At 50.1% G+C, this 27394-nt stretch overlaps 7 protein-coding genes and 1 non-coding gene across 8 annotated transcripts; 4 read left to right on the plus strand and 4 right to left on the minus strand.

The window, feature by feature from the left end:
• Nucleotides 1-568: 568 nt before the first annotated feature.
• On the plus strand, nt 569-5846 carry Pdw03_7677 (reverse transcriptase domain protein; the record flags this gene model as incomplete). The annotated part of the gene is made up of 7 exons (XM_066101738.1): nt 569-635; nt 688-698; nt 954-1079; nt 1415-1784; nt 2050-3359; nt 4095-5014; nt 5405-5846. The coding sequence occupies 7 exons, from the start codon at nt 569-571 to the stop codon at nt 5844-5846; spliced, it is 3246 nt and encodes a 1081-aa protein (XP_065956821.1).
• A 2153-nt stretch (nt 5847-7999) lies between these two features.
• On the plus strand, nt 8000-9184 carry Pdw03_7678 (BR serine/threonine-protein kinase; the record flags this gene model as incomplete). Its single annotated transcript, XM_014677339.2, has 2 exons — nt 8000-8020; nt 8084-9184. The coding sequence occupies 2 exons, from the start codon at nt 8000-8002 to the stop codon at nt 9182-9184; spliced, it is 1122 nt and encodes a 373-aa protein (XP_014532825.2).
• A 234-nt stretch (nt 9185-9418) lies between these two features.
• On the minus strand, nt 9419-11002 carry Pdw03_7679 (Nicotinate phosphoribosyltransferase; the record flags this gene model as incomplete). The annotated part of the gene is made up of 5 exons (XM_014677340.1): nt 9419-9639; nt 9698-10025; nt 10086-10705; nt 10762-10845; nt 10897-11002. 5 exons carry the CDS (start codon nt 11000-11002, stop codon nt 9419-9421), a joined length of 1359 nt encoding a protein of 452 aa, XP_014532826.1.
• A 632-nt stretch (nt 11003-11634) lies between these two features.
• Nucleotides 11635-11705, minus strand: Pdw03_tRNA118. The gene has a single exon. It is a non-coding gene; the product is annotated as a tRNA-Gly (tRNA).
• Nucleotides 11706-14052: 2347 nt separating this feature from the next.
• On the minus strand, nt 14053-14801 carry Pdw03_7680 (uncharacterized protein; the record flags this gene model as incomplete). The annotated part of the gene is made up of 4 exons (XM_066101739.1): nt 14053-14180; nt 14235-14321; nt 14377-14511; nt 14573-14801. The coding sequence occupies 4 exons, from the start codon at nt 14799-14801 to the stop codon at nt 14053-14055; spliced, it is 579 nt and encodes a 192-aa protein (XP_065956822.1).
• A 1306-nt stretch (nt 14802-16107) lies between these two features.
• On the plus strand, nt 16108-17726 carry Pdw03_7681 (Amino acid transporter, transmembrane; the record flags this gene model as incomplete). Its single annotated transcript, XM_066101740.1, has 6 exons — nt 16108-16235; nt 16304-16317; nt 16377-16449; nt 16506-16837; nt 16890-17587; nt 17637-17726. The coding sequence occupies 6 exons, from the start codon at nt 16108-16110 to the stop codon at nt 17724-17726; spliced, it is 1335 nt and encodes a 444-aa protein (XP_065956823.1).
• An 822-nt stretch (nt 17727-18548) lies between these two features.
• Pdw03_7682 (Six-hairpin glycosidase) lies at nt 18549-20012 on the plus strand (the record flags this gene model as incomplete). The annotated part of the gene is made up of 5 exons (XM_014677344.2): nt 18549-18648; nt 18729-18970; nt 19021-19494; nt 19579-19874; nt 19961-20012. 5 exons carry the CDS (start codon nt 18549-18551, stop codon nt 20010-20012), a joined length of 1164 nt encoding a protein of 387 aa, XP_014532830.2.
• Nucleotides 20013-22584: 2572 nt separating this feature from the next.
• Pdw03_7683 (Nuclear pore complex subunit Nup85, putative) lies at nt 22585-26147 on the minus strand (the record flags this gene model as incomplete). The annotated part of the gene is made up of 3 exons (XM_014677346.1): nt 22585-23039; nt 23098-23599; nt 23658-26147. 3 exons carry the CDS (start codon nt 26145-26147, stop codon nt 22585-22587), a joined length of 3447 nt encoding a protein of 1148 aa, XP_014532832.1.
• Nucleotides 26148-27394: the final 1247 nt, after the last annotated feature.

Below are 27394 nucleotides of genomic sequence, written 5' to 3' on the forward strand. Positions count from 1 at the left end.
ACGATGGAATTCTACGTTCCTCATGCTTCGCCGGGCAAAGAGGCTACGTGCTATCTTCTCTTTATTCTGTACAGAGTATGATTGTGAGGAGATGCTACTCAGCGAGCAAGAGTGGCGTCAGATCGACTATCTTCTTTGTATCACCGAGCCCTTCTTTGATTATACAACACAGCTATCAAAGACTCGAGATGTCACTGCCCACTATGTGTTTAAGATCTACAACAAACTGTTTGATCATCTTGAGCGATCACAGGCACAGCTACGCCGAAAGCGTGTCCCATGGAAAAAACAGATGCTAGAGGCCCTTGAAGCTGGTCGGTCTAAGCTTGATGAGTATTACTCCCAAGCTGATGATCTTCGAGGGAATATCTATGCAATCAGTACAATGCTTGCACCGGTGAACAAATTCAAATTCTTCCTCTCCAGTGATTGGGATCAGAAATGGCGAGATACCTATCGACTTGCTTTTGAACAAGCCCTTGTTCCATATCAAGCACAAGTTAGAATAAGCAGTCGTGATCTACAAAGCTCTCTAACGATAGCCCATCCAAGCTCAAGGCTAGAGGAGATGCTTGATGGAAGGGATATACAACCACGAGCCATTACTGATGAAATCAGTCAATATCTTGACAGCGGTAAGTAAATACAAAGAGTATGTGTGATAATAATACTAATATATATATATAGATACTGTTTCTGTTAGGCCGCTTACTTTCTGGAAAGAGCACCAGGCTCGCTTTCCGGCCATTGCTGCCCTTGCACGAGATACACTCTCATTTCCAGCAACTGGCGCAGGAGTTGAACGCCTCTTTAATACCGCTCGAGATATTTGTCACTATCGTCGTGGTAGAATGAAGAGTGAGACTGTCGAGGCATTAATGATGTTTCTTTGTACAACGAAATTTGATATGGAGGAGCAGGAAGCAACACTTCTTGAGAAATTTTTCTCCCAGGATGAGCTTGAGGCGGCAAAAGAGGAGAGGGAAGAGAAGCTCAGTGAGATTGAGGTTGATCCAATTAGTGATACAGAGGAGCAGGAGGATGAACTGGAAGATAAACCAGGGGATGCAATTGAGGTTGTAATTGAGGATAGACCAGAGGATATACCGGAGGAGAGGCCCTTACCTACAAGTGAATATGGTCGTCCTTGCTCGCCATCATTACCACCAACCTGTACACAGACACGAGCATCAGGGAGAAAACGTAAAAGCAGGGAAGATGATTTATTTGAATACCATTAGCTTGCTTGACAAAGAATCCTCAATTATACGCATCTCTTTTACCCTTTTTACAAATAAAATTAGATATAATCAAGTAAAGCAAATACTCAAAATTACCGCGAATAAATGCATAAGTTATACATTTAGAATCCTTAGCATGTTTGTTTAGTTTGTAACCCAGTTTGGGGCCCCAGACCCAGTACTGGGTCGAACCCTCCGACCCAGACCCATTACTGGGTCGAAGGGTTCGACCCAAAACCCAACCCAGACTGGGTTGGGTCTGGGTTGGGTCTGGGTTTTACTGGGTCGTGCGGAAGACTACTACTGTCACGCAGCCCGGTGCAATCGTACCCCCCGCTGCTCGAACTGCGCAGCCCCAACGAACGAGCATAACGGCCCCTCCGGGGCTAATTGCACTAACCCGGTTAGATGCGCCAACTGTCACGGCCCACGACCTTCAGGGCACACTGACTGCCCAGTCCGCCCTTCTCGCACTGCGAAGGGAACACTTAGCTTCCCCTCCCGAGCTGAGGTTGATAAATTCCGACGATACGGCGACAGATGGTATAGAGATGCCCACTCTACACCTACTCCACCACAAAACGACGACACCTCCCCTACGGCACACACCAGCAAGAGGAAAGTCCCCCGGGTCGGGGAGGACGGTTTCCAAACTGTCACTAGGCCGTCCAGGAAAGCAGCCTTTAAAGGCAACTTCGCGTGGACGTCGCTTAGGGGAAACAACGAGTCCCCACCTAGCTCCCAAGTCTCTATCCCGACACAAGAGATGGACGTCGACAACAGCAGCCCCGCCTCGTCTGAATGATAGGACACCCTAATAGACTCAGACGCGCGCGGCGCGTACGACCCTCGGTCCCACGGGAGGTCCTAGTCTTCTGGGCCAACGTCCGAAGACAGACGGCGTGTCACACAACCGCCCTCCAACTTGCTTACGAATCCGCATGCGATGTGGTCTGCATCCAGGAGCCCTACGTCTCTGCTCCAACAAAGAAAACGGGACACCCGGCATACGATTGCTACGCCCCGACCGACGAATGGGATAGCTCTGACCCTACCTCCTTCGAATCGGAGAGACCACGAGTTCTTACCTACGTGAGGAAAAACTCCGGCCTCAATGCCCAACAACACCGGTCTAGCCAAGACCGAGACCTCCTCTGGGTCAATGTCAATGGCTTTCTCATACTCAATATCTACCGCCAACCGACCACAGACAAAGTCATTGACTATGTAACCAACCTCGCCCCCCCACAGAACTCCCTAATCGGAGGGGATTTCAACGCTAGGAACGAAGCCTTCGAACCCGGCGTCGCTAACGCTAACCGCGGAGGCGAAATTGCACAGTGGTCAAGCGACAGCGGCCTTGATTTCATCGGAGAACCAGGAGTGCCCACTCACCAGGCGGGACACGTCCTCGATCTCACTTTCTCCAACATACCCTACGCCTCGACAGTCGTCAGGGAAGACCTTGCCACCGGGTCTGACCATGAGTCCCTCGTCACTCGCATCCCGGGTCGCGGCAGGGTCCCCCTCGAACAATACAACTATAGAGTTCCCGAGTCTAAGCTACCAAAACTGTCTTCCCTCATCGGGACTGGGATCCGCTCCCTACCGGACCCAAGCAGCATCGAGACCCATGATCAACTAGACCAGTTCGCGGCGACTCTCACAGCACTTTTCCAGGACGCTATAAAGACAGCCGGGTCCCTGAACCGCACTCATACCTTCACCACCCCGTGGTGGACCTCCGAATGCCAAGCCAAGCGCCAACAGTGGCTAGGCGTAAGACACACGGATCCAGATAAGGCTGACACCGCTAAAAGAGCTTTTCTCTCCTGTGTACGCTCCTCGAAAAGGGCCTACTGGAGGGACCGCATTGACAATATCAAAACGGACTCTGACCTATACAATATCATCAGCTGGCATAAATTGGGCACCGACCTTAAGGCCCCTCCCCTTCTCGTCGATGGCCTCCCTGTGGAGGACACCATGGAAAAGGCGGAGGCCCTACGCCGCGCAGTCCTTGGCCGTTTTAGCCCAGACGACGACCTACCAACGGACCCTATCCCTATCACCACAACCTCCAGCCTTCCATGGCTACAATCTGTCACAATGGAAGAAGTTGAGGCTAACACAATTGGCGTCTCCAGCACGTCGCCTGGCTCAGATAGGATAACTGTGCGCCTACTCAAAGCCTGCTGGGAACACCTCAAAGACATAGTCCTCTCTCTGTTTAACCGATGCCTCGCCCTCTGCCACATCCCCCTGGCCTGGAAGGTCGCGGAGGTGGCTATGATACCCAAGGTCGGCAAGAAGGATAAGTCCTCCGTGCGCTCCTGGAGACCGATCGCCCTCCTATCCTGTCTCTCTAAGGGACTAGAACGAATCATCGCGAAAAGAATTGCCTGGACTGCCCTCACCCACGGCGTCCTCAGCCCCCAGCATGCGGGGGCTCTACCCAAACTTTCCGCCACAGACCTAGTCGCCTCCTTCACCCACGATGCCGAAATGGCACTCTCACAGAACAAGCAAGTCACCCTAGTCACGATGGACGTCCAGGGTGCATTCGATGCCCTCCTCCGGAGACGACTTCTCAAGCGCATGGGCGAGCAGGGCTGGCCACGAGAACTGCTACTTCTTGTGGACAGCTTTCTCACCGGACGCAAAGCCCGCGTCCGGCTGGAAGGCTCAACCACCCCTGAGTACGATGTGGTCTGCGGAACCCCCCAAGGCTCCCCATTATCACCAGTACTATATATGCTCTACCTAGCCGAACTCCTCAATATGGACCAAACGCTCCGTTTCGGGTATGCCGACGACCTAGCTCTATACCGAGCCTCCCACGATCTCACCCAGAATGTCAGACTCCTCGCTAAGGACGTTCAGAGCATTCTTGCCTGGGGAGAATATAATAAAGTGGCCTTCGCCCCCGAGAAACTAGAGATGATCCATATCACTAGACATCGAGGGGATGAGTCCCCTTCAATTGTAGTCAACGACCGGCTCACCATCGACCCCGTTCAGGCCAAGAAACCAGGATACACACCCACTCTCCGCTGGCTGGGAGTCTTTTTCGATAGAAAGCTCACATGGAGAAGCCACATTCTCGCCCGGGCGGGCAAGGCACGCGCTGTCGCACAACATATCCGCAATCTGGCCCGCACGACCTGCGGCCCGCCCGCGAGCTCACTTCGCAAAGCAGTCATCACCTGTGTTATACCCTCCCTAACGTTCGGAACTGAGGCCTGGTATGGCGGCCGGAATAGGCCCGCAAAACAGGCTAGCAAGGGCACCGTCAGCGCCCGTGTTGGCTGGCATATCAATGTCATCGAGTCGACCCTGGCACTCGCCATCCGCGGCGTCCTCCCTGTATGGCGCACCACACCAACTCCCTCGCTCTTTAGGGACGCGGGAATCCCGTCTGGATACGCCACACTTGAAGAGGCGAAACTACGGTTCGCTCTAAGGCTTAACACCATCCACAAAGGTCACACCCTTGTCCGTCGCATTCGACCCCCGATGATCACCCGAGGCCGCGGCACCGGCACCCGCCAACCGGCAAAGACAATTATCCAGAGACTTGGGAGCATCCTCCCGGAAGTCCCAAGACCGACCCTCTCCCCCCCGCACTACTCACCGGGCTGCAGAATAGATCCTACAGGGGGTATAGATAAGGCGACCGCGTCTAAAGCTTTCCAAGTCTGGCAGGAATCACTCCCACCCACAGATATCTGCGTCTTCTCAGATGGCTCCGAGCAGTGGCAGGAGGGCATCAAGTACGTAGGCTATGGCTTCGTACTTATGGCAAACGGCACCCAAATCGACACTGGCGCTGGCGCTATCAACTCACGCTCTCATGTTTTCGACGCCGAAGCAATCGGAGCCTGGCGAGGGCTCGAACGGGCAATCGCGGTAGCTCCGCCTAGGTCGAAAATCTGGCTCTGTATTGATAGCACATCCGTTATCTGGTGTATTAGGGGGAATGCCTCGAACTCCTCGCAATGGGCATTTTTAGCCTGCCACCGGGCTATGGAACAGCACAATATCAGTCTCCGATGGGCCCCTGGGCACACTGGGATCGAAGGGAACGAAGCTGCTGACACCTTAGCCGGTGAAGGCGCGCTACGCGGTAGTGCTATAGGGATGGAAGCCGAACCCACGATTAGCGGGATCCGATCCATCTTCCGGGAACTTCGGAACGAGGCTCGCTTGCGCTGGTGGGACACGGTCTCTCAAAAACTCTCCCAGTGGTACCGACGCTGGTCAGACACCTACGAGATTGATTCACTGCCGGAACTCGAACTCCGACGACCAGCGCTCCACCGCTGGCTTGCCCTCCGCTCGTCGCATGGCGACTTCGACTGGTACCACCGCAAGTTCAACCACGAAGACGCCAAACTCGACTGCTCATGCGGCCGCCTAAAGTCACCAGAGCACCTCGCTCTCTGCCACAAAACCCAGAGGTCTTTCCGACACTGGCCAAAACGCCCCCCGACACCTCCAACCGACAGGACAGAGGCAGTCGCCTACCTTCGCAGCCTGGACCCCAAGCAGTTTGTTGAACTACTGGAGCTCACAAGCTTCTACTCGCGGGTCTGCACGAGGTAACTCCTTCATTTGTTTCCTCAACAAAGTCTTTTGGCACCCGCCAATCACCACACACCTGGACCCCCCGGGACCCCCCGGGACCCTCACCCCCATGATGGCCGGCTCACATGTCGGAGACAGCTGTCATCAACTGGCTACTCAGCCCTCGCATTTACGAATGCATGAACTGCAATCTGTGGAGAAAGATCTTTGTATTATAGAAACCATAGCACTGCACGTCCCAATACCCCATGGGAGGTCGCAGGAGCAAGCTTTCGCTTGCTCCCTGCCGGACGTTAAATATATCTACCTACCTACCTACCTACCTACCTACCCAACGACCTCGATCGTCAAAACAGGCCAGTCCAAGTCAGACCTGGAAGGTTGTCTGAGCGCTAGCATCGCGATACTTCTGGTTTCCTCGACCCAAAACCAGACATCCAACAACGTCTTTTCATGATCGAAATGACAGGAAAAGGTGGAAGCAGCCAGGTGAAATGCATACAACGCAAACAGATGGAAAGGTCGCTCAAATCGATGTCTGTCTCGCTCCCCTTTTGTTATGTAGATCATCACTCCACTATCAGATAACGGGTGGGAAACTTCTCATACCCATTGTGTGCTGTTGAGAAGGAACACTATGGCGGACACAGACTAGTACGTGAATGCAAGTGATAGAAACGATGAAACAACATCACATCTGATTCGCGTTTTTTTTCCCTGCTCATATCCACAATTCATTTTCAATCTGACTACTCGAGTCTTCTCTCATTGAGGAAACTCATGCACGGAGCTCTCTCGAGAACTTCATTCAAACGGGCCAGCCTTCTGCTTGCTGACCATACATACTTGTGAAGATGACGCAACAAACAGTGAGCTCACTTTTGATTCTATAGTAGGTTATCCGGATACTAACTCGCTAGTTCTACAGTTACCACCTGTTTGAGGCTGATGAATGTGGATCTCATCGAAAACGGACGAATGATCCTGGAAAAACGTCATTTTGCGCAGATATCAGCTGCTTCAATCATGGATTTGGATCAGCTACCAGCCTCTCTGCTTGTCACCACAGACTGTGCTGTGTACAGCCCGATATTTCTATCGTGTTGTAGGACCTCGCCAGAATCCTAGTCCATCTGATTGTTTCAATACGATTCAGCCCTCTGTCGTGCAGTGCTATGCCCAGACTCATAACGGCATGAACTGCAAGTACTGCAGCTAGCTGCACAAATCCTGCGAAATTGTATGTTTTCATCATTGTTCCTGTCTATTTTGTGGTAACGATTAGTGCTGACTTCGCCTTCTTCCAAGGTTCCTGAGGGAGTCGAGAAAAATCCCTATTGCCCTTTGACCTAGTCATGGAAGTTGCGGACAGTGTTGGACACCTTGTCGTGAGCTTTGACAACTTTGTGAAGACTCATCGTCGTACCCACTCTCTTCCCGGCACGCACGTTGCTCAGGTAGGTTCCTCGCCTTCTTAACATGTAGACCAGTATCTTGTTTTGAGGTTAATACCTTCTCATGATCAAGATCCTCTGGCTGTGGGCAGAAAATCATTTTCCGAGTTTGCTCGTCACCGTGAAGCACTATGTCCCTCGCAGCGAGCATTTTAGCCACCTATTTGGTAGAAACTTCCTCAGTCTCTCTCTCTTGTTCTGCTAAGAAGGCGCGTGACTAAGTCAATGGCACTATTCCTCAGTCGAAGAGGATAGAGGGTCGTGACTGAGACCGGACCTTTATCTCGAAATTCAAAATTCGAATGCAACGTCTTGTGATAATCAAGTGTCTCTACAGAATCTACTATTCTCCACTAGTTTTTGGACACAGAACTAGATAGCCTCTAGATAGCCTCTTTCTTCTAGACCCCAGAAGCTCTCAAACACATCACTTTTATCAAATCCGTTGGATATTTCCCAAGAAGAACAACTACATGGTCAAAGTCCCCAGTCACTCGCGTTTAGATAGAATGTTGTGGTCCCGCTCTGGAACTCTGTAGATCAGCTTGGTCGTTCTGTGTATGAGCTCAACATTAACAGCGTTTGCTAGTCTTTTGATGCGCTTGGAGGATCCTGCCTACCTCTTCTCTCGATTCCAATTCATCCTCTTCTTCCCATCCACATAGTCCATGCACTAACCCATCGTTATTGTTTCATGCGACACGCAATCTATGCACGATGAATATCCCTCACCAGAACGTGAGTACCTACATGCATGCATGCATCGTAATCGCAAACAAAGACCAGCTAACACGTCCACAGCGCAGCATGACAGGCCATCTTATCCGCCAAGTCCGCAGACGTAGCTACTCGGATCCAAATGAACGCATCCCACCGGGTGTAGAAGAAGTGATCTCGCGCGGCTCCTGCCATGTCGGCAAACTCAACGACAGCATGGTCCTGAAATACGCCTCCGACTTCAATGATCCTGGCTATCTAATGAGCATCAAAGTGGAGAACCGCATCCTGCAAATCATAGGCCCGCACCCCCGGATCATCGAATCCAAGGGCCTGGCCGAAGACGGTCTCATCCTGAAGTACTATCCCAACGGCACGCTCCGCGACTACATCAAGAACCACCCGTACGAGACGCTCGAACGTCGCCTGGAATGGTGCAAGCAGATCACCGAAACCCTGTCATTCGTGCACTCCAAGCGCGTCATCCACTGCGATATCTGTCTGCACAACATCCTCCTCGACGAGAACTTCGACATTGTCCTCTCGGACTTCCAGGGTCTGGTCATTTCGCGCGAGACTGGTATGACCATGCTCGATGGATTGACGCGCGAGTGCGCCAAGTCGTACATGCCACGGGAGAATCTCTATTCTGCGAGCTTTCGGACTGATCTCTTTGCCGTCGGATCAGCCATCTATCATCTTATTGCTGGTCATGAGGTTTTTCCCGAGTTGGATAGCTTTGATGATGAGAAGATCATCAATGCCCGTTTTGTCAATGAGGAGTTTCCGAATAATGATTATGTGGCTAGTCATATCGTGGAGAGGTGCTGGCGAGGGGAATATGCCTGTGCTGCTGAGATTTCGGCGGATCTTTCTGAGGTTCAGGCTGCTACGAAGGCTGTTGATGAGGCGTTGAGGCAGATAGGTGAGGTGTTCGAAGATGAGGAGCGCGTCGAAGAAGAGCGCGTTGAAGAGGAAGATCATGTTGAAGAGGAGCACGTCGAAGAGGGCGAAGAATCTCAAGACGACGGGGAGGAGGACGGAGACTACGAAGAGGACGAAGAGTCTCAAGACGACGGGGAAGAGGACGGAGAGTACGAGGATGAGGATGAGGATGAGGATGAGGATGAGGATGAGGATGAGGATGAGGATGAGGATGAGGATGAGGATGAGGAGGTGTTGTAAGCGTTGAGTACGCATGACTCAGCTGTACTTCACTGGAGAGACTCGTCGCCGAAGAATGGAGTTGAGACGTCTCCAAGGATATCATGTATTCATGTCCACTGTCGAATTGGCAGGTTATTTCTAGCAAAAATCGAAAACAGCCTCTCTAATGCAAATGATCATGGCTCGTGTTCAGCAACTGTTTAGCAATTATTCTAGGATTCGGTGGGAACTTTTATGGCAAGGAAAAGCAGTCTATGCCTGCTTCGTCCAGCGGTGACTCTCGTCACCCTCTTCCCACTCGTGCTCGACATAGCCCAACTTCTTCTTGACTTCCTGGACCTTGGCTGAATCGCCCATATTTTTGCCCAAATTGTCACTAAGCTTGACCGCGGGACTGCCGTTCGCGGTGGCGATCTTGATAACAATGTTGAGGGGCTTAGATTTCTGTCCGGTTGATTTATTGATGAAATCGTCTGGGAATCTCTTAGCGTTTGGGTTTTGCGCTGTAGGATTATCAACCTCAAAACTTACTGGTAAAGAATGTTCCCACTCCAAAGGTAGGGTTAAAGCCTGCCTTTTCGGCAATTGCCTTGTACTCCAGGCAATGCTCAATATCCAGCGAATCTGAGAATACCACTGTCTTGGAGTCGGTGATACCTTGGCTATCATAGAAGTCCCGGACCATCTTGACGAAGAACGCTGGGTCACCTGAGTCTTGGCGGACGCCGGCGTAGCTCTGAGCGTAAGTCCTCGTTTTCGGTTGAATGTCACCCTGTTGATTTGGTACTGAAATAGGCTTGCTGAATGCATCCAGGAAAGCCGGTGTGCCAAAGGTGTCAGTGAGAGCGATTCCAAGAACCTGTGTTTCTCGAGTTAGTCCGTGGCGTTTCTGAATACTGGGAGATTGAAAATCACATACTCCCTCTCCGAAACAGCCAAGCCAGTAACTCAATGCCAACTCATTGGCCTTCTGGTAGTCATCCGTGATAGCTGCAATGGTCATGTACCATTCGTGTGCCACAGTGCCGACAGCACCCTTATTGTATTTCATAGCAAAGTGTACATTGCTGGTTCCCGCCATCATACCCGGCCAGCCCTGCTTCTTTCCCTCCTCTGCCGCACGGCAGAGTCCCTTCATTACCAGGTCCTGGGTGTGGTAGTCGCGGCGACGGCGCGAGCCGAACTCGGAGAACACACAGCCATTCTGGAGTAAAGTGCATCCTTTCTGATATGCCTTTTCCTCCTGATTTTCGTAATCCCAATCTTTGTCGGTGAACATGAAATATGCCTGGCTAGTCAATGCCAGTAATGGGATTTCATACAAGATCGTATCAAGCCAGAGACCATCGACAATGTACTCCACATTGCCCTCGTCACTATCACTGCCCGTATCATGTTCCGGAACAAACTTGATCTTGATATGCTCGGAAGGTCTGAGGTGGAAGGTCTCTAGGAAAGCGAGGTATTCCTCATTGAGGTAAGGACACTTTTGGCGGAGCCATTCACGCTCTTCGGCGGTGACGCGAATTACAGCCAGCTCTAGACTCACAGAGGTTACTAGCTGTGCTATTGTGACCAAAAAACGATATCCTTACTGTCCATCTGCTCCAAAAGCCATTTGTATGCCCCACGTTGTAATTTCATGTGCGGGGTCCGATTCGTGTAGCCGTAGGTCACATCTGCACCCAGATCAGCTCCAGATCCCACATTCCTCGGTTGGGGTTACTCACAAACATCCGGGAAGTATTTGAGGACCGCGCATTGCATCGTCAGCTTGTACAAATCTGTGTCCAGCAGAGATGTGACACCCTGTGGTGGGGACATGTCGTGGCCCATCTTGTTGTTTAACCGGGAGTTCTGGTCTATCGGTGATGTTTCAATTGAAAGATGTAGATCGCTAGAAGTTGGAGGGCAAGTAAGACAGCTTTCTAGGTGACAATAACCGGGTGGTTGTGGTTTCTTTTCTTTTATTTTTTTTTTTCTATTCAGTTGCGCAATCAGCTCACAGCGGGGAAACATGCCGATATGCTGATGATCTGTTTGCTCTGTTTGCACTCTTTCTGCGTCTAAAGAACGGTGCACTCGAATGTGTGACGATGCCCAATGTTCTACTCGGATTAAGCAAAATAGATGATAGAGCAACCACTGGGAAAGATCCCAGCACAAGCGAATCCACCTGTTGTGCTCCGATCACTATCGTGAAAATGTAGGAATCGACGATGGTGTCTTTACGCACATGAAAGGAAGAAATTTGAAATACCAGCATAAATGCGGCCGAGAGCTACTGCATTCCTGTTGGTTGACAGCGGGCTTCCGGGGGAAACTGATGCATGCAATTTCGACTGGAGACCTTTTTTTTCAACCCCAAAAAAAAGCGAATGACAATTGATTAGAACAAAGTACGTCTTGAAAACAAAAGGGAGTGACTACTTCCATGTTGAAGTTGCAACGCAAAAAAAAAGTAATTTTGCATCATCCGTGAATCGAACACGGGCCTCGTCGATGGCAACGACGAATTCTACCACTAGACCAATGATGCTAGTTGATGTGTAGTAACAAAAAGTTGCACATCATAATCAAAATGTGATTGCAATTTTTATTTCTGAATTTGGTGCTACAAAAATTTTCGGATGTGTTGATTTTGACCAAGTTAATTTGAAATAAATATTTCAGTGTTTTTCTATGGCTGTTATTCATAGCGAGGTAAAAACTCTAAGCCCCTATATGAATGATGCTCTAGATATATACAGAGAGCGCCACCAGCACGCTGTAAATAGATTAATAGAATAAGACAAAAAGTGGGATTTGGCTTCCTTCACAATAAGCTCAGGGGTAAGCAGTGGGCATATGTAAATCTTAAGTGTATTTCTATAACACCGTAGAATATAGCATAAGTAATACAAGTCTATCCAAGATAGATTCGTTTAGGTGTCTTTCAGGGTTGCTGTGTGTCATTTTCTATATTTGCCAGGCAATGTAGAGCCTGTCGCATTAGTACAGATTCAAATAAACTAGTAGAAACCATTGTGGTATTCGAGTAACTCTTAGGGCGCTGCAGGGTCCTGCTCGATCGTCTAACCATCTATCCAAGGTTTGCCCGAACACCCTTGCCACCAGTAACTTCGGCCCATGGCTGGCAATCCATTTTTCATTGAGCGGAGGGGCCCAAGTCTTGAGAGGGCATAGTTTTCTCTGATTTTCACAATCGAGAAAGGGGCAGATGAAGATAGTTAGTTTCGTCACAAATGCAAGGAATCACAACCCCCTAGGCGCTTTAGGGACGAAGATGGCAAAGTGAGTAGCGACGAGAGAAACAGTGAGGATGGTAGATGCATCAACCATGACTTTCAGATTGGGGCTCCAAACTTGGGCGCATTGCCCACCAAATCCTACGAAACGAACGAGGACACTTGGACTTGTCCCATTTTTGAATCCCGAAAACCGTAAATCAGGAATTGGATCAGTGAGCTACGGGAACTACAAATTAAGGTGGAATTTCTGAACATCGTATGAACCACCTATCTAGGTAAGTCTGATCTGATCCAAATGTGGCACCTGGGCAATGGGCTGGTTGCTGGAGTTCGCTCCTTCCCAAAAGCGTCGTTCTCATGGGCTGGTAAAAAAAAATTCAGCATCGCGTGGAAAGTTTCTGTTGTCATTTCCTACGTGCGCGTCTATAATGTCTCTATTCAGCATCCAAGGTCCATCCAAATACAACCTGGTTGAATTACCTTTTCGGAACTGGTATCTTAATTGCCTTCATATTAGTATCGCGGAATATGATCCTCAAGAGAACAAGCCCTTTCAAGTCAACTGTGCTACCACTGAAGACGGAAAGGACTCTTCCCGTGGGCGTTGTAAGGAGCGGAAAATTACCTGTAAGACGGTAAGTCTCCTTCCCCTTGCCCTTCAATCCTAACAAGGAAAACAAGCCATCTATAGGAATGCTAGGGGACGTTTATGACTTTTGCGCGATTCTGGAGTGGGCTAGTGATTTTGGGGTTCGCTGCATAGACTTATACTGGAATTTGGCATCTCGCCTGGCTGTTTGTGAGGCCACCAAATGAAATGAGCCATCGCCGCCACCATATGTTGAGCGGCATTGATTGGGACGATACAAGCAAAGAGCAAGATGTATGTTTCTTTCGCATTGGAACCTTCCACGTGTAGTTCATTTGCTAACTTTAAAGTCATCCCAGACCGATATCAACAACTATCGAAGCTTCCTTGCTCAACGTCGTGCCTCGCTACATGCTTTGACACCCCCCACCGCCGGCATCATTAGTCGTCAGGACTGGATTACTTACAATCCGGAGAGACTGTTGCGTCTCTGCAGAGGAGACACTGGTTTCTTGGTGTGGTCAGAGGCAAAGACAGAATTCCTTGATCATATTCAGCGGGAATCCATTTCAATGCACGGTGGTGAGGGATCTAACATCGGAGGGTAATGACTGGCGTTCATTGAGGGCACCTTCCCCGCGAATCTGGAGTAGATTCAACAGAATGACGGCTCAGTTGCCATCGCTGAACTTGGGAACTTCTTCTTACATCGTGCTAAATGCTTTCCACATAATCAACCCTTTGACTTCGGATTAGGTGCGCATCTACAATTGTTGCTCGGGTATATGGCGGATTGACAGGGTGGCTGTGTGTGGTAGAATCTGTTCGCCTGCTCGCAATGCGTACTTTCATCCCCTGACAATTTATTTCTGCTGTAACCACAGAACTGGCCCTCAAATGAAGAGAGACATAATTACATGCACCCAAGCTTGAGCGCATGATATGTTCACGTACTTCCTTGTACGGGTCTCCCCAAAGGCCAATGCAAAAAGCGGCGTGGCGCCTTCATGGGTAATTTACATTTGACAGAGCAAGGCCTCGGGCATTTAAACCATCCATCCTTTCTCGTTTTCGTCAGCAACACTCTCCCGGTATGGATGGTTCTCGATCCATTCCTCTGCGCCGATCACTTTAGCGGATTTTTCATAGAACTCGCTGAGCACATCATTCAGCTCTGTAAATCGTCAACACCCGCCCAATCTCCCCCGTTGCTTTTCCTTGAACTTACTTTCGATTTCCATCGGACTTGAAGGTTGCAGGGAGAATCGAGAGACGCCTTCTCTCCATAGTACCAGCGCGGATGGGATGGGAGTACCTAAGCTCATAAGCGTCTATTTTTAACTGACAATCAAACATGGGAACGATCACACCTCGTGGAATGCAGATAACCGTGGGGTCCATCGGACATTTGCCGTCGCCGATCTCTTCCTGGTACCGTTCAAAATCAAAGCGCAGCATTTGCTGCATGAGACGAGAATTCGGCATGAAGATTGGCCCATTAGAGTCTAGTTTTTGCAGATATTCGTTAGACTCGATTATATCAGAGCCAGACAGGAGTCTACAGACAGGGGCTTGACTTCGAGATCGATGCGTGAACCAACCCATCAGCGGATACATTGACGGCATCTTTCCTGTGACGGGTCTCGTCTTGGGTCACATCATATAGTGTGGCCTTGCGCTCTAGCTGGTATCGATACAATGTCGCGGGGAATGACGCATGGGTAGAAAGTAGGGAGAACCTTCGCGCTTGGTTGATGTTCAGCCGGGCGGCTGGTAGCCAGTGAGTAGCGAGCATCGTTGCCAAAGTGTATAGCTGACGCTATAGTAAAACTTTTGAGCAGTGTGCGGTTAAATTAACGTGTAGAGAAACACGGGTCCATGACGTGATTACAGTGGACAAGGTTAAAAGTGGATATCACGTTGCTTGGAAGGTTCCTGAGCTCTTACGTTGCTACACATGTTCTTCGCAATTACAATTTGAAATCCAGGTTGGTTATTATATTCCATCGTTTCAATTGGGATCTTGACCAATTTATCCTTGTGTTCTGACGCCGGTCGCCGACGACCACAAGACACACCCATCCCCGACTGGAACCTGTGACCGCAATTCACTCGGAGAGCCAATAACAGGCACGGAAATGGCTACCATCACGTGATACCGGATTCACACATTAGTAATCCCCCCAAGTAAAGCATAGCCGTATCACATGACCACGTCGTTTTGGATATGTTAGGGCCTAATATACTCCTCCGTACATGCCGCTACAATGATAAAATAGACGTTCTGTTCGTCCTTATGATCATTGAGCTTAGTTAACTAGGCAGTTCTTCGCTGACAATACAAAATACACACAGTGACGCAGCAAAAGTCGTATGAGATACGCCATTGTTTGACGATATTCGGAAGCCGGGCGGGACACGGAAGGCTTTATCCGCTTCCGGGGAGATCGGCTAGCCTCGGGAATTTGGGTTAAACTTCACTCGCTACATTGAAAGATGATGAAGATCGAAGCATCCTCTGTGTAATGGCAGCATACGAACATTCTTCCACTGAGATCTACTCCCTGTTTAATCATTGTTCCCAATCGATTTAGCGGTCGAAAGAGATTTTCTTCAGACACACAGAGTGGGCCCGGAACCGGAACGGAACCGGAGCTGTAGCATTCCCCTGCGAAGACGCCAACAAACCCTTTTCGAGGTAAAATTAAAGATTAGATTCTTATTCGTTCCAGATACACTCCACCTAATGCGGGGAAGAAGTAAGAATCTTGGGTGTTTTTTTAGATCTTTGATTGGGATGCCAGACAATCTCCAGGCACAGGACCCAATGCCTCTAAAAGAGACTCTCTTTCCCGCCGCCACGTATGAAGAATCCAATCGGTTGATTAAAATTGTATCTCTAAAGTCATACGTCGAAGATGAGGCTAGAAATTCCCAGCTTCTTGATTTACATCTTTCAACCATTGCTTCACTCTGTCTGTCTCGTAGTTCTCTATGTCTGTACCAAGACATAGTGGGGCCATGACAGATTTTTCTAAACGTGGCCATCGGTACTCAATGAGTCAACGTCAACTTGCAACCGACTCTTTAACCAGACCAACATGGAGAAAAACATGGATAATACCAACATGCAAAAGGATCTGGAGAAAGACATGGATCTAGAGAAGCCACACGATCCCTTCGCTGGAGAAGATGTTGGTGGGGTGCGGTACAGGACAATGAAGTGGTGGTAAGGCTACAATTCCAGGGGGGGTAATGGGATGGTTAATGCAGAATGCTAATCCGGGTTGGATCCAGGAACTGTGCATTTTGTACATATACCCCAATTTCGACAATGTTCACTCATGGAAGACCGCTAAACAGCCACTAGTGATGATTGCCCAGTCCGTCTCCTTAGGAGTTCTCTCCCTCCCGTCGTCGATGGCAGTCTTGGGTCTGGTCCCGTACGTCTGATGGAGCTTCTCCAAACGTTCTTCTGGCCTCGTGCTAATCCTGACAGGGGTTGTATCATCATCATTGGCCTCGGAGCGTTGACAACTTACACTGGATATGTTGTCGGCCAATTCAAATTGCGATACCCCCAAGTCCATAACATGGCAGACGCTGCAGAGATCTTGTTTGGTCCGTGGGGTCGCGAGATCGTTAATGTTGCCCAGGTCATCTGTTTTATTTTCTTGATGGGCGCTCATGTCTTGACATTCTCCATCATGATGAACACGCTTACCGACCATGGTGCTTGTACCATTATTTTCTGCCTGGTGGGAACCGTCCTCTGTTTCGTTCTGACGCTCTCAAGACGGCTGGAGGAAGTGTCATATCTAGGAATTATCTGTATGTCAGAATTCCTTTCTGCCGCTGAACCTGACACTAACACACCTCCTAGCCTCGCTCTCGATCTTCACTGCCGTAATGATCACCATGATCGCTGTTGGCATTGAAGCACCGGACCCCCGAGCATACGCTATCACCCACCCAACTCTGATGAACGGCTTCTCCGCCACTCTGAACATCGTCCTTGCTTATTCCGGCCATATGTCATTCTTCAGCTTCCAGTCGGAGCTGGCAAATCCAAATGACTACCCCAAAGCGCTGATCGCCTTCCAAGCAACGGACACAACCCTGTATCTTGTCACGGCCCTGGTAATCTACCGCTACGCTGGGCCGAACGTCCTCAGCCCCGCCCTGCTGAGCGCCAGTGAACTCATTTCGAAAATCTCCTTTGGCATCTCCATCGGTACGATCGTCATTGCCGGAGTGGTCATTTGCCACGTCGGTGCAAAGTGCATTTACGTGCGGATCTTCCGCGGCACCCATATGATGAGCGAAAGGTCTTTCCGTTCGTATGGCACTTGGGTGTTGATCACTTTCCTCATGTGGGTTACCGCGTGGTTGATCGCAAACGCGATCCCCGTGTTCAACGATCTGCTCAATATGATCGCGGCGGCATTCTGCAGCTGGTTTTCGTTCGGTCTGGAGGGTCTCTTTTGGTTGAAGATGAACCGTGGACAGTACCTGGCAAGTAAGCGGAAGATGGCTCTAACTGCACTCAACGTCTTTCTTGTTGCCCTGTGCTGCCTGATTGTAAGTTTGATCGTCTTGGATTCTTGATGATTTGAGGCTAACGAATTAGTGTGGGATGGGTCTTTGGGCTACAGGAACGAGTATTCGGATCAATTCGCGGAGTGCACACCCATCTTTCTCCTGTGCATCCAACGCCTAGGCGACGCTCTCGCATTTTGGTCTTGATGGAAGACTCTTGTAGATGACATGGCGACGATGTATTTAGAATGTGCAGTTACTTGCTGAATTTCATGGTCCCAATTAATTCCCTCTTTCAGAACCCGAATCATTCAATGTGCCAAAGGTTGCCGGGTGCAAGTTGGGGGGCTCTGACCAGATCACCTTTTGTATTCTCCATGTCCCCTATGTTGGCCCAACCCAGTTGAGCTGAGAGGGTCAGTGCCCCCACGCAATAAGGGTGAATCGAGACCGTGAACAAAGACCCGATTCTTATAGGGGTATTCAAAATAGAGGGATGTGATGGTATCAACACCTCGTCCGCGGCCTTGGAGTGGGCCAGGGTGATTCTGAAGCGCTTAGTCCTGCATGCTTGGCGCTTGCTTAGGGCACACTTGCTACGAGCTAAAAGGACAGGACCGATGAAGATCACGAAAATCACGAAAATCACGAAAATCACGAAAATCACGAAAATCACGAAAATCATGAAAATCAAGTCAGGGGAGCCGGAGCAGCCGGGTAACTCTGCACAGTCGTTGGTGGGGTCACACTTGGCGGGGATCAGACAACTGCGTGATAGGAGGACTTCCCAAGTTGTATCCGCAAACTATTTTTAACGAATCATTCGAAACGCAGAGGCGTAGGACCCATTTAAGGGGTCCCGCTTGAGGTACTCCAATGAAAATTCGACTTAAAGCTTCGCCTCGGCCAGGCTGAAACATTTTGCTTATTCAGATTTCCAAGTCCCTTTCTTTGAACTCGGCTTGAATCCCTTGGCTACTCTCGGCAGCTGGTTATCTTGAGGATGAGGTTGAAAGGTGCTGGCCATATGGCCATAGCGGCCTTGCGCATGTTACCGTTTCTCAGTCATGTCCACGCGATTAACCTGGATGTTAACGATCAGCGTAAGAGATTGAATCGCGGGGATTATTCTCCTATCTTTATGGCTGAATTGCTAATGACCAGGTTCCTTTTCGTCGTGTAGAATCGATCAAAGATGCGGGGAGCATAGCGGCCTACAACATGATGACATGGTACAAAGAAAATGGAACGGATAACCCGGGTTTTATCTCAAGATCTTGGTGGACGGGAGCGGCCTTGTTTCTGGCATGTCTCAACCATTGGCATGCGACGAACGACACCACATATAACGAAGAAGTCAGTATCGGCATGCAACATCAGGGAAGTCCGACAGGAGACTTCATGCCTACGTGGGCAATCGGTATAGTAAGTGTTCTGTTCAAGATCTGTTCCTCGCCATTCTGACCGGTCGATAGGGAAATGACGATCAAATGTTCTGGGGTCTCGCGGCGATCACCGCAGCTGAATACAAGTTTCCGAATCGGCCAACGGGTAACACCTGGCTCACCCTTGCCGAGGGTGTGTTCAACGATCAGAAAGCTTCGGATGGGAAAGGATGGGATACGACTGTTTGTGGAGGTGGCATTCGCTGGCAGAAGGAAATCTGGCAAAGTGGCTATACCATGAAGAACGCGGTGTCCAACGGTGGATTTTTCATGCTTGCCGCACGTCTCGCTTGGTTTACCCAAAAGAAGGGGTATTCGACGTGGGCCGAGAGAGTCTGGAACTGGTCTACCTCTGTGAATTTGGTCAATGATACCCTCTGGACGGTAGCAGATAGTGTCCGAGAGGGGACTGGAGGTCCCAATGGCTGTAGTCTTCCTGACAACACCCGGTGGACTTACAACTATGGTGTCTTTGCGTCAGGTGCTGCGTACATGTATGCCTATGTGAGTCCTGTCCCTTCATCTCCCCGCCCCTTCCCTAAGAAATTTCACATCTTGGTTGGGACAGGCTAATGACCAGCCTGCTAGACAAATGATACTAAATGGCTTGACATCGCAAACAACCTAGTGGATGCGATCTTTGCTACATTTTTCCTGCCCGAACACGGAGGCGTGATCACCGACTGGGAATGCGAAGCGTCGGGTGAATGCTATAAAGACGCGAACGGCCCACTTTTCAAAGGCCTTACGGTGTCATGGCTTGCAGATATGGCAATGGTCGTCCCTGCCCTTAAGGACAAGATCCTACCCAAACTCCAAATTTCCGCCGAGGGTGCCGCAAATTCATGCACGGGAAACAACGAAAACATCTGCGGAAACCGCTGGTACGGCGGATATGACGGACAAACTTCAATGGAGAATGCAATCAGCGGGAGTCAGATTATGAGTGCCGTTATGCTGAAATTTCTAGGCGCATCTTCCAGACCAGTCTCAACAGTAACAGGAGGAAATGGCACAAGTGATCCGAATGCTGGCATTAGGAAACCCATGGTTGCCGTATTGCCCCCCATAACAACGTCAGATAGAGCAGGAGCTGGACTCCTGACCTTACTTTTTGTGGGTTGTATTCTAGGTGGGACGGTCTTTTTGTTCATGGACCCCTGAACCCTAGACAGGGAGTCTCGATGCCAGTCAAAGAGGCATCGGTGAAGGTTTACAGGTTGATTTATATATGGAGTTGACATAATAGAATTGTTTTTCTTTTTCCTGCGCACTTGCAGCTTGAGCGTCGAACTATCGACCCCAAAGATGGTTGAGAGCACTCAGACCGAGCCTCATAGTTCCTGGTACCTCACACGTAGAGAAATCACCCAGTTCAATCCCACCGCGAATACGCTGCACAGCTTCAAGAGCAATCAACGCCCTCGACCGAATCGTGCTTTTGAAGCATCTGCCCCACTCGTGCTACTCCCACCGCACCCGACTTCCCCACAAGCTTCCCTCGCACGCCATCTAGGTTAGTCTTGTAGAATATGGAATTTCACGGACGCTAAACAGAAGCCCCTTCAGCCTGGCCTATTTGTTGATTTTTTTTTTGGCACTGGGGCTCCTTACCCTTCGCTAGCGATCTATTTATATCGGGCTAGGACTTGGAAGAATAGAATGTGAAGAGTGAGTCAGAGAGCAACTAGGACCACAACTCCAACGGGAGATAAGTAGCTCCTGGAGAGAGAATCTATAGACGGCTCTAAGAAGTTATTGGATAAAATCCACCGTCTTTCTCCTCTCCACGTTGCTCACCCTCTCTAATTGATTCAATGTTCACTTTTTCTTAGAAATTAGGCTTACTGAAAATTTTATCCTTTAGGCTAATCGTGTTAGTGTTTTACCCGCTAAATCTGCAGCTCGTCCAAAAAACCAGAATGAATGTCGACTTACCCGATTTTATCATTTCCGAGAAGAATACACTAATGTTTTTTTTTTTAGAGGAGGGGCGTCCTATACAGTTTGAATTCGTCTCTTAGTAATTTCCGATCAAATCCCAAGACCCATGCCTGGTATCACGCCAGCACCTCGCACCCGGCGATACTGCACACATCCCGCGTCCTGAATGCTTGTCACAAGTATAACCAACCAATACAGTCTTTTCCTGTATTGCATGACCGCGTTGTCCATAAGCAGAGCATGGGTCAATCGAGTGCTCGAAGTAGAGACATTTGCAGACGGAGTAGCGTTCGACGACTTTGTAGCACATTTCGGATGGGTTCAGGATTGGCAATCAGCTGGTTGAGGATAGAAGAAGTATGGTTTATGTTTTCGGTCGAAAGCGAAGCAGTGAACCCGTCGATGGAGTGAACCGAGAGCAGACAAGGATAGGAAGAGACGCTGTCTTGCGAAAGAATGACCCGAATCGACATGAGAAGGGGTATATAGAGGGACTGGGCGATCTATGGACCGCAATTATAGAACGATTATGTCGATAATGAATGTCTTCCCAAAAGGCGTTATTTTGCCAAAATTGAAATAATATACAAAAAGAACCTGTCGATCCAAACCATCTCCCGTCAGCCCTATGAGTTGTAGCCCCAGGCAGAAACCACGAAATCAAGCCGGGCGCGCCCAATCGGCAAATATGGCTGAAAGTAAGTCTGAGTAGTACTCCACTCTGGCAACAGAAACTGGATGTCGACATGGGTCGAGCTTGGCAGAAGGGGGGGGGGGGGGGGGGGGTGATACATAATCAAGTGAAGACGCCCACCAAATGAGAAATCCAGTACGAGTCGGTGAGCCACAGGCTGTGCAGCCACAGCACCGTGAGGAAATGTAATTCTCACTAGAGGAATATCAGATCACAGAGATAATTGGCTGAATGACGTAAATCAACCAAGCCCAAGTGGCTTGGGGGATCGTTTTTGAGTCAGAGACTCCAACACAGCCCCTGTCACTTCCAGAACTAGTCTTGCGGCTCAAGGGGTATAGGGCTGTTTGACCGCGTCTTGACAACGACATCCCCCATACTAAATTTGTCTCTTCTCTTAAAAGATGTAGTCAAGCGGTGACAGGGTGTTGGGGTGGATTTTTAGGCGCCCACGTTCAGCTGACGCTAAGACTAACAGAGTCTGTGTGCGGAGAACGGAGCACGGAGTACGGAATACCGATGTAGTAATTCGTAACAACCGGGGGGGGGGGGCTTTTTTTATCCTTTTAGCTTGACGCTAATCACTGTCGTTGAATGGCAAATGTACCTTGTGGGTTAACCGTCAGAGGCCGTAGGGCTGAGGGCTCGAGCCCACTTCCGCTGATGCTTACCGATTTCGGCCAGCAGAGGGTCAGGAATGGGAATTGGGTACGGACACGCATTTCCATTGAAGATGCACTACGACATATGCAGGGAAGCTGGGCACTGGCTCTCAAAGGATGAGGTAGCAAAGTAGGTCTGATATCGTACAGTGTCACAAAGACAAAAGGCGGGGTCTTGAACAAGTCGATGTGTGTGCAAGTGGGTGCTAAGCTAAATTCAGGCCCCGGATTTTAAAAAAAAAAAAATCACCCATTGTCCAAACTCAGCTGCCCTCGTACGCTAACTCCGTAATTTCAGATTGATCCCATTGCCCCGTGACTCAACCCGCGTGCCAATCCCATTCGGAGCATCTGGAGGATGTCCTCGCCCTTGGCGGTCTCGGGAAGACCGGCCCGCCAATCCCATCCGCGATCGGCGACCTTGTCACCTGGGGCGGGCACCAGGACGCCCGAACTGCCTACAGAGGTAGGACCGGATCCTGAGCTGGAGCGTGTGCGCGCTGACTCGAGCATGTCGTTGCCGATGAAGGCGAAGCTGGAGGCGGAGAAATTGGACACGGATTTCTTCAATAGGGCGCGGGGGGAGGGGGGCCCATCTGATCCCCCGCGGATGGAGGATTGGTATTCGAGTAGGGTAGAGCGGAAACATTCCTCGCACTGTGCGTACACACGCGGGGTGACGGTTTCCAGATCTTCGATTGCGGACAGGATGGTGAACTGTTGGGATACGGAGAGGACTGCGGTGGGTTCTGATTGGGTATTAGTATGAGGAAAGAGAGTTGACGGGCGGAAGTTTGGGAGACTCACGGTTCACAAACACACAGGCTTCACCTAGAAGAGCCAGCAGTCCATCCACCTGCACAGCGGAATCACGATCTGGGTCGTAGAGACCTCCGTAAATGTTATCCGCCGCACTCCCAATGACAGCCGCAAGAGCTTGCGCAGCGGCGCGTCGCCGGGCCAAGGGCTTGTAGCGTGGTCGCTGGCCCTTTTGGAGTTCGAATTCCTCATCGCGAATCTCGTAGAATCGGCGCAGCGTCGCGTAGCCACTGAGATAGAACTGAAGGATCCGAGCAGCTTCTTCGTCGACTTGAGCAATGGACGAGAGGCATGCTTTGGGTTCCTTCATCAGAGAGTGCAATTGTTCATCTAGGTCGGCAGTCGCAGGGTACGCGCGTGATTGAACCAAGCTGTAAGAAATCAAAAGGTCGACAACGGACTTGACCTTGCGTCGGCTCTGGGCACGAGCATAGCAGACGAGGGCCAGACCAAAGTTTTCGGATTTCGAGGTCAACATGTCGCCAAATCGCTGTTAATCAATAAGCGTTTGGTCAGATAGTCAAACGCAATTCCTTTCTACCACTCACCTCAGATACTCGACGGCCTTGTTCCTCCAGCTCAAGTTCCGAGCAGAGAACCACTAGTTTGTCCAATTGATCAGGGCTTTCCAAAGGAAGTTTGTCCACGATCTCGGACACGGCCTTCTTCATCTGGCTTGCATCGTCGAGGCGGCTCAATACCTCAATAGCCAACTCCCATCCTTCACGGGAGCTGTGCTCGTTCTCAATGACGGGAAGATCATACAGCCCGAATGCGTAGCTGCGAAGAATATCGTCCTTATGCAACTGGCGAGCCGGAGACTTGTTGTCCTGTCCGTACGAAAGAACCATAAGATCATTCTCAGACAGCCCAGGCAGCGTCTTTTGGCTGCTACCGGACTCAAACCAACCTCCTAGGCTGGCAACTTCTGCGACAGCGGCAGCCACGCAAAGTGACCATGTCTGTATTAACTCCAATACACCCTGCACGTTGCCTTCGAAGACAGATGCGAGTCCAACTTCCACGCTGCTGAGCGTATTGGGTCGGAAATCCGCGTTGTCGGACGGGTCACTAGTAGTATGGCCGAGGGCTAGTTCGAGGCGGTCGAGGTATGCGCCACGCATGTTGCGATCAACAGCGCGAATGTGGTTCTTTGGGCCGCGCGAGCGCAAGAAATCCTGGAAGTTGTCGCTGGATGAGGTTGCGCCGAAATTCATACTGGAATCGGTGTCATCCTCACCATCCCACCATACTGTCAATGCAATGGTCGCCTCCACCCAGTCTTGAGATTTGCCCTTGATGGCAGATGGGTCGCCCAGAATAATTCGATAGATAGATCTCAAGCTCTGGTAAATTGACCATGGAACACGGCTTTCTGCCATGCGAGCCGATTGAGTGAATGAGATTGGCTTCTTGTCTGAGTTAAAAGTGGACAATCCGAAGTTAACAGCCTGAAAGCGATTCTCTGGAACTGGTACAACGGATTCATCGCGCTCCTGTCCCTCGGCGAATTCCTCTAGATCAGTGACAGCCGAAAGCACTCGTTTCCTATACTGAGACCAATCAAGGCCGGTGATCTCCCAATCTTCAGATTGGGTTCCAGGGCATGATTCAAGAATTTGAAGAGCCTTGTTGACGCAACGCTGGATATTTTGCAGCTGTGCGCCGCGGTAGCCCGGTTGTGAAAGTCCATCCTCCAATGCTGATCGGGCGTAGTTGAAGTCCGCCAAACGGAGAACATCTGCGGCATCAGTCAAGCGACCACGCAGCACAGATGCAATGGTAATATCCCAGAAATTTGAGGATGCGCTAGGGTTCGGTTCCACGTATTTCAATGCCTGGAGTTCCTTGGTCTGTGATGTGTGGTTTTCCCTAAGCCAGCCAAGCAAAACCTGTGGCAGGGGCTTAGGAACTGGGGGTCTCGTGGCTTTCACCATACCAGCGGCCCCGGTGCGCATAGGGTTGATGTTGGCAGTTGAGGGTGCTTCCCGGGAAGGGTGGTGAATTTGCAGCAGCAGCGAAGCCAAGAAGGTAGCTTTCGCGAGGTTGGAAGCCTGCTCCCCGGGCCCGATGCCAGAGTGGACACCGTAAGGCCGGTCGAGCCCACTTTCATTGGCGCAAGCCTGCCAATTCTCCGCCAATTCTTTTGATACTTGAGCCAATACAGCATCGAAATCAACATGTTTGAATTCTGCGGCTTTAAACTCATCGGAGAGTTTCCCCAGGGTATCCTCTGTTTTGATGATTAGCTCACTTGGCTCTTTAACAATGGCAATACGGGATCTGGCAGCAAGGTTGTGAAGAATAGATGGCATCGCAGACGGCTTCTTGGGGGCCAAGTTGGTCTTGCGGATGGGAGACTGATGTGCCCAGTGCTCATCAAGCTTCGGTCGCTTGGAATCGCTTGGATTCGAATAGATCGGTTTGCGCTGCGCACCCATGGAGGGCTGGGACGCGAAAGGGTTTCCAAAAGCCGAGTCTAAGAAGTTGAAAGTGTTGGTCTGATTCTGGGTGCTCAGGTCCATTTCCTCTTCAACTTCCTCCGCCTGTTCTATCCCGTCTTCCGGCTCTTCATTGAAGTCACTCATTTGGGATGAGGCAAACCCATTAGAGTGTCCGAAGCCCATCGAATCCCCAAACCCGCCTCCATTCGGCACACCGAAACGAAGACTGGAGTTTGCTGCGGGCTTTGTAGAAGGAGCTTTGGTTTTCTTGGGCATGGCATAATCCGTCGATCCAAAGGACGAGCCAAAGATGCTGTCATTTGTATTGATGTTGCCGGATTTGGTAAAGATGGAGTTGGAGAAGTCATTTCTCGAGAATGAGTTCTGGTTTGTAGAATATGCGTTGTCATTTCTGGAAAGGGAATTGATGCGCGAGCCACCATTGATATTTGATGTAGAATGCGGTATGATTGAGCCTGCAGTCGACGGCGGCGGGCCAGCAGGAGTTGTCGACAAGTTACTCCAGAGGCTGCGAGAGTTGTCTTTCTCTGGGGTCTCAGGTGGACTGGACTCGTAGGGCACTTGGAACGACATCGCGGTGTGGGGTTGATCACAGTGAGAAGAGACGGTTTGACGGCATCAGAGGATGCAAGTTTTAGGTCGCAACAGCTCTAAGAACTGTTAGATGGAACAAACGACAATCTCAATCAAGAAAGACTGATTCGTCAAGCAGCGATGAAGGTCGATGCGGTGGATTGTATGCCGGAGAAGTTCCCTCTTCTCCAAGCTTGCTTGTTTGTCTTGCTCTTCACTTTCCGCTTGGACGCGACGGCGAAAGTTATCAGGCACTCAGGCAACGATGCTCAGATCATGTGATTATTACCGAACGCGAGTCACGTGAAGTTGATGACTCAGAGCGGTCTAGACAGAAACCTTGAAGATCGGGCCAAACAGTCCACCACGTGGCGATCGCTCACCACAACTTGTCCGTTGCCCTGCATACCCCGGGGCCATCAGGCAGGCCTCAGCAGTCGGAGGCCAAATCTGGTATATCTGGCTGCCTGGGGGATTGAAAAGCATACTTTATGGGATGAGCCTGCAAAGATGTTTGCCAAAATTTCTTGTTCAAAATAAGGCTACGCCTTTCATTGATCCGAGAATCCAGATATACCATGAAATCAGTGGTCTCGAGTTATCAGGAAACATTGACAGATTCATTTCCAACGGTACCATTCTCAACTTTACTAAATTCAGGTGCCCAGCATCACAGCTCCTATTACCACAACTATGATGTTAGCACAACTAACAAAACACACCTCTTTCCCATCACCAACCCCTCCTTTGCACCGGGAAAGCTAGATCTTACTTTCCAGAGTAGCCCCGACTCTAGTAGACCCGTTACGGGGGAGTATGTATGGAGTAAGTTCGGACACTTCTGTCCGACTGTCAGATGGATTGAGGGGACGTCGGGCGGGTCAATAAGATGGATTGGGAATACCTCCACAAGGAAGGCTTTCCGAAGCGCCGAATTTAGTTCCGCATATCGCTAGACAATCGGCTAAGCAAATTTTCAATCAGGAATGAAACTGCTCGCTTGAGGGTTGATATCAAAACCCCAAACTCGCTATGTAGACCAGCTAGACTGTGATGGAAGTCTTTTCTTCTCGCAGCATCTTTTTAAAACTAGCTCGCAACTTAGATATATCACCTCTAGCACCACGGCTCCACTTTATAACAATCATCTCGGGATTTACCTTGATCGAAAAAGTGAGGCGTGCGAAACAAAGCTTGGTGGGGGCTGGTGCTGGCGCGGCAGGTGGGGGACGATCAGTTTGGTAGGT

The sequence above is a fragment of the Penicillium digitatum genome, chromosome 3, assembly GCF_016767815.1.
Source record: "Penicillium digitatum chromosome 3, complete sequence".
Lineage (NCBI taxonomy): Eukaryota > Fungi > Ascomycota > Eurotiomycetes > Eurotiales > Aspergillaceae > Penicillium > Penicillium digitatum.